General features: G+C 39.4%; 1 protein-coding gene across 4 annotated transcripts in view; it reads left to right on the forward strand.

Moving 5' to 3' along the window:
* MARCHF8 (membrane associated ring-CH-type finger 8) overlaps positions 1-15219 on the forward strand; it is a 172527-nt gene that overhangs the window by 150268 nt on the left and 7040 nt on the right. For 3 of the 4 annotated variants that reach the window (XM_075841519.1, XM_075841517.1, XM_075841518.1), the window contains 3 exons: positions 318-368; positions 13684-13763; positions 13989-14816. In XM_075841519.1, coding sequence (XP_075697634.1) covers positions 318-368; positions 13684-13763; positions 13989-14816 — 959 coding nt within the window. The remainder of the gene's footprint in view (positions 1-317; positions 369-13683; positions 13764-13988; positions 14817-15219) is intronic. The other variant, XM_075841520.1, reaches the window with a different exon arrangement.

Below are 15219 nucleotides of genomic sequence, written 5' to 3' on the forward strand. Positions count from 1 at the left end.
TATGTGACTCCATGATTATTATAGACTACAAACAACCCTGCGTCTAGTCTGATCCCTTTCCTCTGCCCGCTCTTGATAACCTGCAAACATTTGATTGATGGAAGGTCTTCCATTCATGTGTACTAAAATGTATATGTTTTCCTTGGCAAAGCTCTTCGTAACATGTGAAGGTTGATACAGTTGTGTGTCGCAGCACAATACACAATGTAATAAGTATTCAGCTGTAGTGACTGATAGCCATGGTTGTCTGTCTCTAGTCTTTCGTGTGAATTATCTTTCCACACGTCTCATGTGTTTCCATTTACATTATATTTCAGAATGAAAAAACTTTGGGGCGTTCAGTCAGCCGTTCCAGTAACATTTCCAAGGTAATGTAGAAATATACTTTTTTCTTTGTAACTGTGTCCAGATGAGTAATGCCATGGTTTTACTATCTGATTACATATAATAATCCATGTATCAGCAGTGTTCAAAGCCTGAGTATAGCTCATGGGTGTATCTTGAAGCTTTTGAGCCCCAAATCAACATCTGTAACAGGGCCCCCATGCTACTATGTCCCATTTGTAAAACTGGTGTCTTCCTATGTAGCAGAGGGACACCAGGGTATGGGTGAAGGTGCTACCCTAGAAGTACACCCCTGGTAAAGCTTTTTTTCAGTGACCTAAACTATTATGACATTAAAGAATCCGCTTATCTACAAGTATTGTATAGTTCCGAAGAGTTCATGACAATTGATACATAAAAAAAACTAAATACAAGTGCTTACCTTATAAAGCGTAGGATCTTCCTGGCCTGGTGCTTGTCTTTCTCCTGACACTGCCCTCTGAAGCAGGTGGGCAGACACATGTGACCCTTGCCCTAAACCATTGGCTCTCCAGCTGCTGTGAAACTACAACTCAGCATGCCCTGACAGCCGCAGCTCCAGGTTGCTAACTAGACTATTCTGACTGGCAGTCTATTGGGTCTGAAGTCATGGCAACAACGATCGCTATAATCATGCTACCCGCTGCACAGAAATGAAATGTCTGTGCTGAATTTAACTATTCCGTTCCTGATCTTTTATAAAAGGTGGCCTCTGGATTCGGAGGGTTATTTTTCATTTTTACTAATTAAAACCAGATAGTGAAACATATATAATTTTTTTATAATCTGTTTTTTTATTTTTTCAATGTAGATTGTTTTATTCTATTTTCTTTAAATGATTATGGGGGGAAAGCCATCTTGCCTGAGCTGCTGTTAACAGCATTTAGAGAGAGGATTTACAGCATCCTGATGGACTACAGGAAACATAAATCCGGAGCTGACTTATTGATTTCTATGAGTGAGGTTTTTTTCGGCATGCTCTATGACCCGTGCAGAGGTCACTGTGCAGAAAGGGGTAGGGGGGAGCTGTGTCCATCACCTATTGTCAATGGTGGATCCTGTGTTCTCTATATAGAGGTGTAATCCTGTCATCGAAATCCTGCCTGTGATGATGAGAGGTCTGCTGAGAAATGATCTCTACAGAACAGGAAGGGTCAGTCTATTGTGAGGCTTAGTGGCCAGAGTGAAAACTGCAAGATTTTAGGATTATTTTTTAATAAAGATAATGATCTAGAAAATAAACATCAACAAATTCTTTAAAAACATGTTTAACATAAAAATCGGATTTGAACAATAAGCCATATTCTGATCGCACGTTCTTTTTAAGTGTTGTATTGAACAATCTGCTAAACACCCCAGTGGGGTATGCTGATATCCCAGAACCATCAAGTCTTCAACTTCGTTCTGTGAACTAAGAAAACCACCATTTGTGCCTTGGTAGTCACAGATTGATCCGTGCATATTCTAATATAGCTGCGTTTTACAGAACCAAATCTGCTTTTAGTTTAGTTTGTTCAAGTATGGGAATCCTTTTACTGGGAATGATGCTAAAAGCTTTTATATTAAAGTGGATGTAAGACTTTCTTTAAATCTGCAAATTGTCCACATTTGTTCCCATGTCGTGTTGTGATGTTGTTTATGTACTGACATAGAATATTTTATGGAATTAAGAGCTTTTGAGATAGAGACTTTTGCATAAAGAAATCTGTAAGACACGATGTATAGTTTCACAGTCTAGAAAGTTCCATGCAGTGTGCATATAGTGAGAATTTTAATTAAATATTCCCTCCCCCATGAAGAATCACCTGGCTTGTTGGCTCCATTATGGAGATCCTTTGCTAGGGCAGCCCTGCTACTTCAATGTCTCTGCACCTTGACCAGGCTTCAGAGTAACGTGTCAAGAACAATCCGCTCACTATCTTTATTACTTCTGGTACTTAGAGGGGGCGTTCCTTGACAAGCTTGTTAGGCTTGCTCTTGTGACCAATACAGTGAATGGTCAGACCTGCCACAGGGTCAACATGCCGGGTTGTTGCCCTTTTATTTAATTTGTTTTGAAACCATTATTGTAAAGTTAAAGTATTTTAAAACAAGACCACAACCCTATGGAAAGCTGTTAGTTCCTTTATGACGCCCCTAAATCGTTAAACTCAAAATTAAAAGAATACAGAATAAACAAAAATAGACACAGAAATAAGACAACAAAAGCAAATAGTATGGGCAGTATGTAAGTTAGGCTTTGTTCACATCTGCATCGGGACTGGTTTCCGTTTGTTTCAGTTTTCGTTCCGTTCATGGGTTCCCCTGACAGAAAGGTCCGATGGAACCCATGGAGTCTTGACACAGATGTGAACGAAGCCTTAGCAGTCACATGAAAACTGATGTAACATGCAACGCTGTCACATAAATAAATGATGCACCATATACGTCAGCAGTTCACAGCACTGTATCATATACTGTACTTGTATATATTAAGTGACAGGATCTGTACATTGCCCTTATAAAATGACCCATACGTACACAGTACAGTAGTATACATTTCATATAGTCCTGTACCATATACAGTACTGACCTCTCCTAAGAAACTAATTACTATGGCCCACGTTATCTAAGAATGGTCTTTCTTACCAGTCTTGGTTAAAGGAGGTATTTGGTGTAAATCATGCAAAACTTATTAAAAGGCTCACGCCTCTTAATAAATTTCGCACGTTTTGCCCTGTCTGAGAGGCAAAAAAGCAAATCTACGCCTGCAATGAGCCGGTGTCGTTTTTCGACAAAACTTGCACCATTTTCAGACTTTAGCGGTGGTCAGCACCATCATGAGCTGCGGCAGTATCCTCTGCAATTAAACTGCTTTAATATGGTTTTTTTTGGGACATAATGCAAAGTACAGTGGGGAATAACTACTAATATATGCAAATAGCATTCAGGTTGTGCCAGAACAATAGATCGTTTTCACTGCGTAAAATGTAAATTTGAGCCATTGGACTGATGCATGGGCATGTCTTCTATTTAGAAAGCAAAGGTGAATCGGGATATTGGAAGCCCTAAAATAGAGAACGTGGATGTTGTTTCAAAATTTTGCTGCGGTAATGGCAAATAAAATCAAGGTCTTGCACACGCAAGCATTATGTAGATTGATCTCTCCTTCCTTTAACTTTGACAGGGGAATCTACTCACGTGTACAACTTTGCTTTCTAGCAAAAGATACTGGTGCAGTGCTCGAGGGTGCTGGAGCTAAAATGGAGATGCTTCTCTTCCATGTCTCTCCTTTTCATGAGCTGATGATCTTCTAATAAATAACAATACAGTGTTAATAAATGTAGATTGTCATCATTTTACTAAAGTTTTTGTAGCGGTAGGACCAATCTCCCACCTTATAAATTCCGTCCTATCCTGGACCCCCAAATCTATTCTGGATCATGAGCTCATTACCTGCTCTTGTCGTGACCCGTTATATTGAGATATTCTTCTATTTTTATATCACGAGATACGACAAAGTAGTATATCTATGCTGCGGGACCCATGTAAGAATGCTTTTGACATGTGAGTTTGAGCCTTTGCCTAGCGGTATGCTTTAAATGGGTTGTATAGTTAGCGATCTTTATCCAGAGCTGAATATTTTGTTATAATAATGTTGTCTCCCCCGGTTATTGTTAACACTCCAGCACAACAGTAGATACTGTCTCTTAAGGGGGTTATCTGCTTTGAGCGATCAGCTGTAATCTGTGGAGGAGCTTTTTAGTAAGTGTTTAATCTTCCTGCAGCGCCATCACAGGAGAACTGAAGCAATACATGGTACTAATTGAACTCAATGGCCTGTCCATGTAATGCATTGACATAATAGGAGTCTCATCAGAATTTTCAGGCTTAGGGTGGATCGAGGCTTTATTTTTCATTGGAAGATCCGGTTTACAAAAATGTTGTATCCCATGTTATAAAGTTACTAGAAGTTAGAGTTATGTGACTTGTTCTAAGGTAACCAATAACCTCTAGTGATGAAAAAAGTATTTTAGTTTTAAAGGGACACTAAAGATTGAGTATTTATAATCTTTTACTCACTGTGTAGTTTAATGTTATCTGCGAGTGCTTGTAGGCAGCCATTAGGGGTTCGGGAGAGGATGAGAATAGTGTTCCTCAGATTAATGACCGGAAATTTAAAAAAAATTATGTCTATTAGCTTTACTTATATTAGCTGCTAAGTTTGGTGTTTCTATGACTGGAAAAGAAAGGGGGAGAGTTATTAAAGGAACACTTAACCTAGAAATAAATAATACACTGTGGGTAAGATTTTGCTCTGCTTATTCTTTATCAGTCTGCATGGTTTTCTGCATGTTCATGAACCAAACAATCTTGTAGAAATCTTGCATAGAACACAGATGTAAATTTTTTTCCTTATCGCCTCCATTTTTTTGCTGCCAGACGGCTGATAAAGTGGGGCTTAGCTAAGGGGGTGGGGTTTAGTCTTCCTGGTTTCCTATTGGAGACCGCAGTGGAGGAGGCTCCTCCCTCAGGTTTGTGAGCAGGTGTGGGCTACCAGCTTGTAGATGGTATTGTTTCACCACCACTTTCTTAAAAGTGCATCAGTGTGCCATTCACTGATTGTTCATTAAAGGGTTTTACGGGTTTTTAAAACCGATGGCCTATTCTTAGGATAGGCCATCAAAATTGGACCGGTGGGGGTACGACTCTTGTCAAACAGCTGTTTGAAGGGGCCGCGGCTCTCGAACAAGCGCCGCAGGCTCTTCATAGTTTACATGGTACTCCTTTTCGTTCGTACTGGCTGTGTACGGTATTGAACCACTGTTCCATTCAAGTGAATGGGACAGTGGTGCAGTACCTTGCACAGCCGCTTCGAATGGAACGGCGCGTGCAAGTACGAACGTAATGGAAAACCGCGTAAACAATGAAGAGGCTGCAGCACTCGTACAATCGTCGCAGCCCCTTCAAAGACCTGATCGGCGGGGCTGCCAAGAGTTGGACCCCCACCAAACTGATATTGATGGTCTACCGTAAGGGTATGCCATGAATTTTAAAAACCTGGATAACCTCTTTAATACATGTGTTGCTCACTTTGAAAACTGTATGTTGTAATGCAATTACACCAAAAAACTGGAGAAGCTGCATTAATAAAGCCCCCAAAGGCTTTTTCTAAACAACACTAAAGGACTAATACATATATACATGTGCATTATATAACCATCTGGCTGCCATGGTTGGTACACCTCACCGGTGGATTTACAGACATGTGACTATTCTGTTGTCCACAGGTGAATTGAGCTCCAGCCCTGGTGACTGCAGCCTAGAAAACATCACACACAAAATGTCATTCGGGAGTTTAAAGCACTGTTATATTCACAGTTGTGGGTGTATATTCCCATGTATTAATGTCACCGTATCCCATAATGCTGTACGCTCAGGCTTTCCTGTTCTGTCATTCATACAGTAACTAATATTCTCTATAGAACAGATGATGTTAATTAACTTCTCTATTTTCTAAGTGCATGTTGCAAAAAAAAATTTGGCTGTCATTGAATTTGTTTGCAAAACTTGGTGTTGCTTCTAATTCAAACCTGTTTTGTGTATGTTTTTTTATTTCAATAGATTTATGCCAATTAAAGTTTTATGTACCCAGCTGCTATCATAAACATGCCAATAGTCCGTAAACAGAGAAGCGATACCGCAGAGAGGGACAAGTTTAACCTGCACGTTGTTGAAGTCACCAACAGCACCAGGGGACTACTGATAAATTTGCCTAGTTCTTACGGTAAGGACCTACGGTGCGGCATTAATGTGGCCGTGATCCGGCCAACTGCCACGCCAGCACCCTGCTTGGCATGGCTGTCAATTTGATTGTTAATAGTTGCGCGTTGTTGCGGGTAAAACTGCGGTTTACCTGCAAAATCATGCGCCCATTAATGAATACATTCTTTATGGATGCATGATTTTGCAGGTAAACAGCCGTTTTACCTGCAACAACGCGCTGCAATTAACAAGCAATTTGACAACCGCGCGGAATTGAGTCCTAGTGCAGCTGTTGGATGCATCTGGGCCGCATCAATGCCGCTCCAAGGGCCATTACCCTAATATTGCTAAATAACTTGGCAGATTTGCCATTCAGGAGTCTGTGGAAGCTGGATAATAACCCAATTTGGAAGCCAAAAGCAGCCTTCTTCTACTTAACCTGCTCCTCCAAAAGCAGAAATAACTTAAAACAACTAAATTGAATTTATCGAAAGAGGACAACTCAGGGATGTATTTACTGGGGATTTTCTTATTTATTTAACATGGAAATAAATCATCCTTGAGGTCACCTTTTTTCCATAGTATAGATGTGATGAAGTACCTAATAGTTCTTGCTGATATGTCTTGTAGAACCAGTTTTATATTATCTATGACTGTTCTTCACTCATGACCCCCCCCCCCCCCAACTTTTACAACACTTTAATAAAATGCAGCAGATGATGTAGCTGTAACAATGTTATATTGTAAAATATAGCAATTCAAGTTTTATATTTGCCGTACATTAATTATGGTCAATATGTACAGTATATTGAATGCCCCCATTCTCCTGCCACATACATGACTAAGCAAACACAGGATTTCGCTGAGCTGGAACAGTACTGAATTGTTCGGTGTCCTTTATCTCTGCAGAGTAATTAAACCATCATCTCATTAGAGAATACACCATTCAATTCCATGGGAATGACACAAGTGCAAGAACTGTCTTATCTGGTCAGATTGTCTCCATATTACAAAACGTTTCAATGTGATCTGGCTTTGTATATTAGACAAAGTTCATGCATCCAACTTTGCTTCAGAAGCCTATGATATAACATGCTCCTGTGAAGCTGGTCTTAAATCACCAACAATCTGCAACAAGTCCCCAACATCTGAAGGTGGCCTGATTCTTCATATGGTCAAATTATGAATTATTTATGTTTAAGTCACCAGCATTTCACCTATTGAACTCTACTCGCCCCTCGCTGGCCGCTGCTGTCAAAAGTTAATTGCCTTTATCCCCTCTCCTAAACTCCTCCTCCAACTTTAAATAACGTTCTGCAAACATTACGCAACTTTTATGGTAACAATCTGGCAGTCTTGTTCGTTCCTCTTCTTATGTCCACCCACCACTGAAAAATGGCCGCTCTGAATGTCGAAATCTCGTCTGAAATACCGTGCATGCGCCTGTCATGTGTGGTCTGAAACCCTTCCCTGCCTTGTCAGGGCCTCAGATCTAGTTACTACGCATGCGCCGCTATGGTGTCCTGTTGTGCGCGCGCACCAGAACAGAACATCGATGCGCAAGCACTGGATTTCCTGTGTGCTTGGGGAAGGTAAGGAGCTATCAATCAAAAGTAAGGAGGCGGGATTAACTCGGAAAGGCTTGAGGAATGAAGATTTGACTCTTTTCAAACCAAAATGACTCTCTTATGCTCCTTTGCATACAGTGCTGAAACACTAAAGAACCGAATACTAAAGGTACAGAGCATACTTAGAAGATAATTATAGGTTACATAAATGATTTTTCACCCACTTCCACCAGGTATTCCTGGTTTAATAGGGGAAATGCTGTTGATCGGTTTCCTTTAAATATTTAAGTCTCCCCTAACACAGAGATCAAACTTTATCTAACCAGTCTAGATTCATTTGGTTGTAAAATACATGGTGTCTGTGTCAGGTAAAACTCCATTTTAAAAACAAATGCTGATTAAATTGTTTTATCTTTGTATCTCTGGACTACCAAAGATGCTTAAGTTTGCATAACAATAGAAATAAAACATAAAATTATAACTACCTGTAGTTGCTACTAGGAGGAACTTTATGCATACAGTTTAAAACCGCTCCCATTGAACTAATTAATAAATCTGTCTTCAGAACCCTTCTAAGCTCCCCCTAGTGGTGTCTGAAGGCAACCAGAATTTTATCATGTATCTTTAAAAATATATTATAAAAGAACTAGCGCTAAATTTTGGCACCAAAATGGTTTTCAATGGTGGGCAACCATACTTTAAGATGGTCAAATTCATCTTGGCTATGACTGTTCAAAATAGTTTCTACCCTTTCAGTAAGCCTTCATGTAATAATATTGCATTATGTGTGTGTGTGTTCTCACTCGTAGGTATCCATAACTTGCTTTTATTTCAGTAGGGAGTTGTTTTGCATGTATAACCAGCACTTTAACGAAACTGGGAACCAAATGAAGACTAGGACACAAGTTCTATAGAGGTCCATGGAAAAATCTTGGTCTGTTTGGTTAATCTGTGCACTAACAGATCAGATCAAATATGATAACTATTCATTCACTATGTAAAACTACATATAAAATTAATTGCATACACTACAGAAAATTATCTTCGACTAGTGAAGGTGCCAACTGTGAATGTGTACAGTATGTCACTCGTAGAATTGGTTGTCATGCTGCACGGCTGCATTATAGAACAAGGCTTGCCTTTAATACCAGCAGGAGATTTCAACATTTTCTTCCCGTGTTTACTGCTGGGATCTCTATAAAAAAAAACAAAAAAAAAAACAAAAAACCTCCAGCTCCACTGCTCGCAACTTATCCTTTAATGTGAGAAAAATGTTTAGTGCAGCTCCTGAAATAATAATTGTGTAGTAACACACAATAAAACTCCTCTAAACAGTCCTGCTACAAAAAAATAAATCATTCCCAAACATTTTTTGTTTTCAATTCTGTTTTATATTGGATAGGATTTATTTTTCTAAGGATTGACATTATAGAAAATTCAACCACACGTTTTTTTTTTTTTTATCTTTTAAACGTGATCCAATATTGATAACTAGTGAGATCTATTTAGAAGGGAGACTTAATTAGAGGAGTTGTATAAGATTAGAACAAAGGGTCGTCGCCCCCCCAGAAACAGCACCACTTTTGTCTATGGATTGTGTCTGACATCGCAGCTCAGCCCCACTCACTGAGCAGTCACATCATATGGACTTTAGTAGTGATGTTTCTGGACAAAATCAGACACCGTTTCATACAACCCGTTATATCCATTTATAGATGTCGGCAAGTCTACTGTGTAGCCCTTATAACAGTGGTCCCCTACCAGTGTCTCGGGAAACGCGTGTGGCTCGCCATATGAACCCTAAATTGTGACCATGTGCTCTTGTTACAATAGGACATCCACATTAATAATAATATTACACTCATATTCTACCACCAGAAAAGTGCCAATATGGGTGTTGGAATACCAGTGTTTAATTCCGAAACTGAAATATTTACAAGCAAATAAAAATTTTCTGATTTTAAGTTTCTCTATGCTAAATATGTTAACATTTTTCACTTAAATGTGTTTCCTGGCCATCACTAAAAGTTGAAGGTCGCTCGCATGGTATAAAAGGTTACAGACCGCTGCCTTATAACATAATGTAGTTTATAGGAGAGTAAAATAAATGCTTACATGGGCAGGGTGATGCAATGGTTATTTTATCATGGGTTCGCCTTTGCGCCATTTTATATCTTGATCACGTGTTCCTATACTATATCTAATATCTTTATAGCGGTTAGAGCTCCAAATTCCCTGCATAGGCAAAAAGTTAAGTGACTTTAACTTTAAATTAGCCTGCAGCTGCCCCTAGGGGGAGCTTAGGAGTTGACTGAGGACATTGAACCTAAGCTCCCTCTAGTGGCTGCAGACACAGATCACCGTTTTATTCAGTTTTCTTCTACACAGAGTGGTTTTGCCTTTGTTGCATTTGGTATATGATGGCATACATATTTGGTAGTATATATTTACTATTACGCATATTGAGTGACTATTCACTTGTCAAAGCCTGAATAAAGATTTGTACGTAAAATCCATCCACACCCTCAATAACCTCCCAACCATCTGATCTCTGTCAGCCGCAATTATTCGCTCAATGCGTTTGAGAATGTGTATTGAGAACAATTAGGCCAGTCTGAAGCAAAAACCATTCCAGCTTTATTCGTGGGACCATCAGACTCCGTGACAGCAATTTAAAATGCGAAAAAGATTCAGTCAATAAGAAAATGACGAGTTCTGTGAACAGTACTATTGTGTGCCGAAGCCATAAGTATTACAAATTATGTTTCTAAAAAATATTTATTTGGGACAGTGTTCTATAAAATAACAAAAGAGCAGCCTGATCTGCAGAAGAATAATCTAAAACTGTGTCTTGACATTTAAGAAAATTAGTACATTCAATATTGGTGAATGCAGGAGAAAATAATCAGTCCAGAGTCCTCAAAAACAAAACTGTAGCGCGCACCCTCCCTCACTAAAATCGTAAGTTGCTATGACAACCCATTAACATACAGTTGTGACTCACTCGTCTTGCTTGATCTACTTGTCTTCTAACATTTAAAGAAGCCATCAATTGTAGAGGTTGATAGTCACGTAAACATGCAGAATTACCAAACACATTTAAAGCTTTTTTTTTTGTGCATACCCAGATATAAGCCCCATTAAGGCATAATGCACATGCAGTTATATATAGTTATAATAAGTCAATATATAAGTATAAAGACTGTCTTCCCCAAATGTATTCTAATTGCTTAAATAGCATCCGATTTTCTGAATGACATTTTGTTAATATAGCCTACCTTATTTCGGTACTTCAATTCAAATATTGGAACTCCTATATTATATAGATTCAGTACACACAGAGTGATCAAAGTCCAGCTTTTTATTTTTATTTTAATGTTGATTATGGTAACAGTTAATGAAAACCCAAAATTTAGTGTCTCGGAATATTATATAAGCCCAATTTCAAAAATGATTTTTAATAACAATGTTGGCCTACTGAGAAGTCTGTAGAGTATATGCCCTCAATACTTGGTCGGGGCTCCTTTTTGCATGAATTACTGCATCAATGCGGCGTGGTATGGAGGTGATCAGCCTGTGGCACTGCTGAGGCATTATGGAAGCCCAGGTTGCTTTGATAGCGGCCTTCAGTTCGTCTGCATTGTTGTGCCTGGTGTCTCTCATATTCCTCTTGACAATACCCCATAGATTCTCTATGGGCTTTAGGTCAGGTGAGTTTGCTGTCCAATCAAGCGCAGTGATACTGTGTTTATTACACCAGGTATTGGTACTTTTGGCAGTGTGGGCAGGTGCCAAGTCCTGCTGGAAAATGAAATCATCATCTCCATAAAGTTTGTCAGGAGAGGGAAGCATGAAATGCTCTAAAATGTCCTAGTAGACGGCTGCGTTGACTCTGGACTTGATATAACACAGTGGACCAATACTGTTGCTCTGTGGTCCAAAGTCCTGTTTTCCGATGAAAGTAAATTTTGCATTTCATTTGGAAATCTAGGTCCCAGAGTCTGCATGAAGAGTGGAAAGGCACACAATCCAAGTTTCTTGCAGTCCAGTGTGAAGTTTCCACAGTTAGTGATGGTTTGGGGAGCCATGTCATCTGCTGGTGATAAATCCACCTTATAATGGAATTATCACGCTGCAAACCATACAAAAGAATACAGTACTGGTCAGACACTGTCACAGGCAGAATACATAACAATTAAATCTGGTGACTCACAGGTAATGTATTCTCTCATTATAGACGTTCTCTTTCCTCCTCTTCTCCATCCAGCCCAGAACACTGTGTTGACTTCGCCCGACAACTGCAGAGTTTTGCTGCTGAGACATCTTTGGCCGCTTGCTTCCACAGTACATTCTCACTCTCTACAGCAACATGAATTCAGACCCAAAACCAGACCACTTAAATATATGCAGACCCCACCAACTAGTTTTGGTTGGTAATTATGTTGTGCTTGTATTTACTTGTACTACCGAACTTAAAAAAAAATAAAACCATCTAAAAATATATATATTCAGACCCCTAAACTCCGATCAGAGCTCAAAACAAACAAAAAAAAATGTGCCCATTAATTTACCAAATCATTCACCTGCTCCATGCGCTGCTGCACTGGGTCCTAACGTTGTCTCCAATATCATTGTTTTTAATTTATTTTACAATAAATTGTGCCCATACTCCCCCTATTGCAAGGGGGTACCAGAGGTATGTGCCTACCCCTCGGACCAGCCTTATCTATAGCTCTTCGTTACATAGTCTCTTCAATCACAGAGCAGCCACCACTTACCTCCCTCTCATTTTCATTCTGAGAATGACTGAATTTTTGGTGTCTTCAAATAGTAATCTTTAAAGTTACTCCACGCAGATAGAGAGAAATGTAATAGTAAACAAATCGCTGAAAAATAACTATATTAGTTTAAAATCACTGAACACTCCATACTTGGTCATGAGGGAGGTACAACACCTCCTGGCAGGACGCAGACAAACCACAATGCCACATAGAGGAAATTACACAGGTGCAATATACTGATAAACGGACACTCACACGCCTACTATTCATGAGGGGGTGGCTGCTTAGTTTTATCACTGCACACAAATGTGGCTTTTATAAGAGTGTCAGTCACATGGGTGCATGTAGTGCACCACGCTGGCTTACAGCCTATTAGACGCCCATAATACTAGACAGGGCGGGCTGCCCAGCACCAACCATTCTCCCGCAGCACTAGACCTGGCTGCATCCTGAAAAGATAGCCATGATATTAGATAATTGCTAAACATGAGGTATTGGTTAATATTTTGGCCAAAATACGCAAGCTCGCAACTCGCGTCAAGGGTCCCTACACTCCTATGACAAACAAATGGCTGAAAAATAAATATATTTGTTTAAAATCACTGAACAGGCCATACTCACTCATGAGCCTGACACTTTTATAAAAGTTACATTTTTGTGCAATGATAATACTAACACCTGTGTGATCTCCCTTTATGTAGCATTGTGGTTTGTCTGCGTCCTGCCAGGAGGTGTTGTACCTCCCTCATGATTAAGTAGGGCCTGTTCAGTGATTTTGAAATGTCATAGTAGTTTAAAATAAGCAAATAAATACATTGACCCATAGACTCTATAAAGAACATAGTTGGAGACACAAGATCGTACAAGAATTTTCTCTGGAGTCTGGCCGGCTGGCGTCATATCTCGTCAATATCCTCGTAGAGCCAGTATGAGCCTAAAATGCATATATCAATCCTCTCCCATGTTGTCCTCCACAGTTTTCTTTAAAAAGTCCACCTGCCTCAATTTGGACTATGGTGGCCTATAGTGATGACCATCTAGTATAAATTATGTTTGGCTACGATCGTATGTGTATCTTCATAATAGAGTATAGTTGAATGAAATTCAAGAAATCTTCTTTTATCCCTAATCATCGTTGGTTAACAGCAAGGATAGTATTTTTCTTTTCTGAGAGCAAATATTTTTCAGTTATAATATGGTTGTAACAAGTTTCTAATATTTTTCAGGCGGGAAGCCCAACTTCAGTTACTGCACCAAATAGCTTTCCGCGGACATCCGTGACACCTTCCAGCCAAGATATTTGCAGGTATTAACCGGTTATTTATAAATTATTGTTGCAGAAAAAAATATATAAAAGCTAAATGTATTTAGTCCATAGACTATGATCTGATACTAGATATATATGTTCTTTATGTTCTGCCTTGTTCCACGTCATGTTGTCTCTGTATTGTTTACTCATGTTTATCACAAATGTCTTCTCTTGTCATTCTTTTTTTACTTTCTATGCTTTTTTTCACTGTTCTGCATGCAGTTCCAGTGCTGTATTTTCTGAATGTTGTCATCAAAGTCCATTGCAGTCTGCTGTTGTGTTGAAAAATCCCAAATGCCAGAGTTCTAGGACACCAGGGGCCACCGTGACCATTATATGTCAAGATGGCTTCTCTATGGAAAATGCAGATACCAAAACCTATAGCAGCATCGTGAAGCCCCCTAAGGCTAAGTCCACCCTCCCATTCTCAAAGTCACTCAATGATGTGGACCAAAAAACGGAGGAGTCGTCTGGGAACTGTGATTTTGTGGAAAGAACTAGCTCAGAAGGGAAACTACTTTCAGCTGAAGAACATCATTTTGCAAAGGCCACCTTTCAATTTTTAGAAAATGGAGCTAAATTTACGAATCCTGTTCCTATAAATAACTGTAATGTTGTTCGGGGTCAATCTGTATCATGCAACCCACTGAAAATCCCATATCTGGACACTAGTCTTGGATCTGTATGTATACCTATTCTCCATGATAAGGCAGACAGTGATTCTTCAAAAAGCAAAACCTTGCTCCACTATTTATTTTCTTTTTCACCAAGCTCAAGCGTCCATAGTCTGAACAGGTTCCAAGAGCTTGATGGCTACTCTCGAAGTCTACGTGCAGGCACATCTTCCAGCATGCTTTTGGGAAGCACTGATTTTTGCTCTGATGACATGGGGGATGATGATGTATTTGAGGACACTGCTGCTGTGAAAGAAGATCCAGAGGCATTAAGGGCTCCTCTATGTTCAGTCGAGGATAGTGACCTTGAATGTCCTTCCCCTTCCAAAAAAATCCCCCCTGCTTCCCCTGTGTCTGCCTCTGGGGATTCATGCAGGTTGGTTTACAGAAGAACCACCCTCCACCTTCTTATCTGAGATGCAGTCCCACAACTTTACATTGAATCACTGACAGCTCTAATGAATAAATCACAGCGTACCACTTGGTGGCTTTTTAATATGTCAAAATAAGCAGTGACAGAAAGCCGTAAGCTTTAACAAGTCGAAAGTTCTATCTGACAGGTTTTGCCAACAGGAACGTGGTTTTTATAATTATTTTTTACCATTATATTTTCATACCCTTTTTGTTTTTGTTTAATGCAGTTGAGCTAAAACCTGTGTGACAATTCATTTGGGCATCCTCAAGATGTACCGATATCTCAAGTGACTAAAACTATGAATATGTTTGATAGATACTTTCCCATGTGAGTAACATAGTTCATAGATTTCATGGCTGTCAAT

This window comes from Rhinoderma darwinii, chromosome 11 (genome assembly GCF_050947455.1).
Source record: "Rhinoderma darwinii isolate aRhiDar2 chromosome 11, aRhiDar2.hap1, whole genome shotgun sequence".
NCBI lineage: Eukaryota > Metazoa > Chordata > Amphibia > Anura > Rhinodermatidae > Rhinoderma > Rhinoderma darwinii.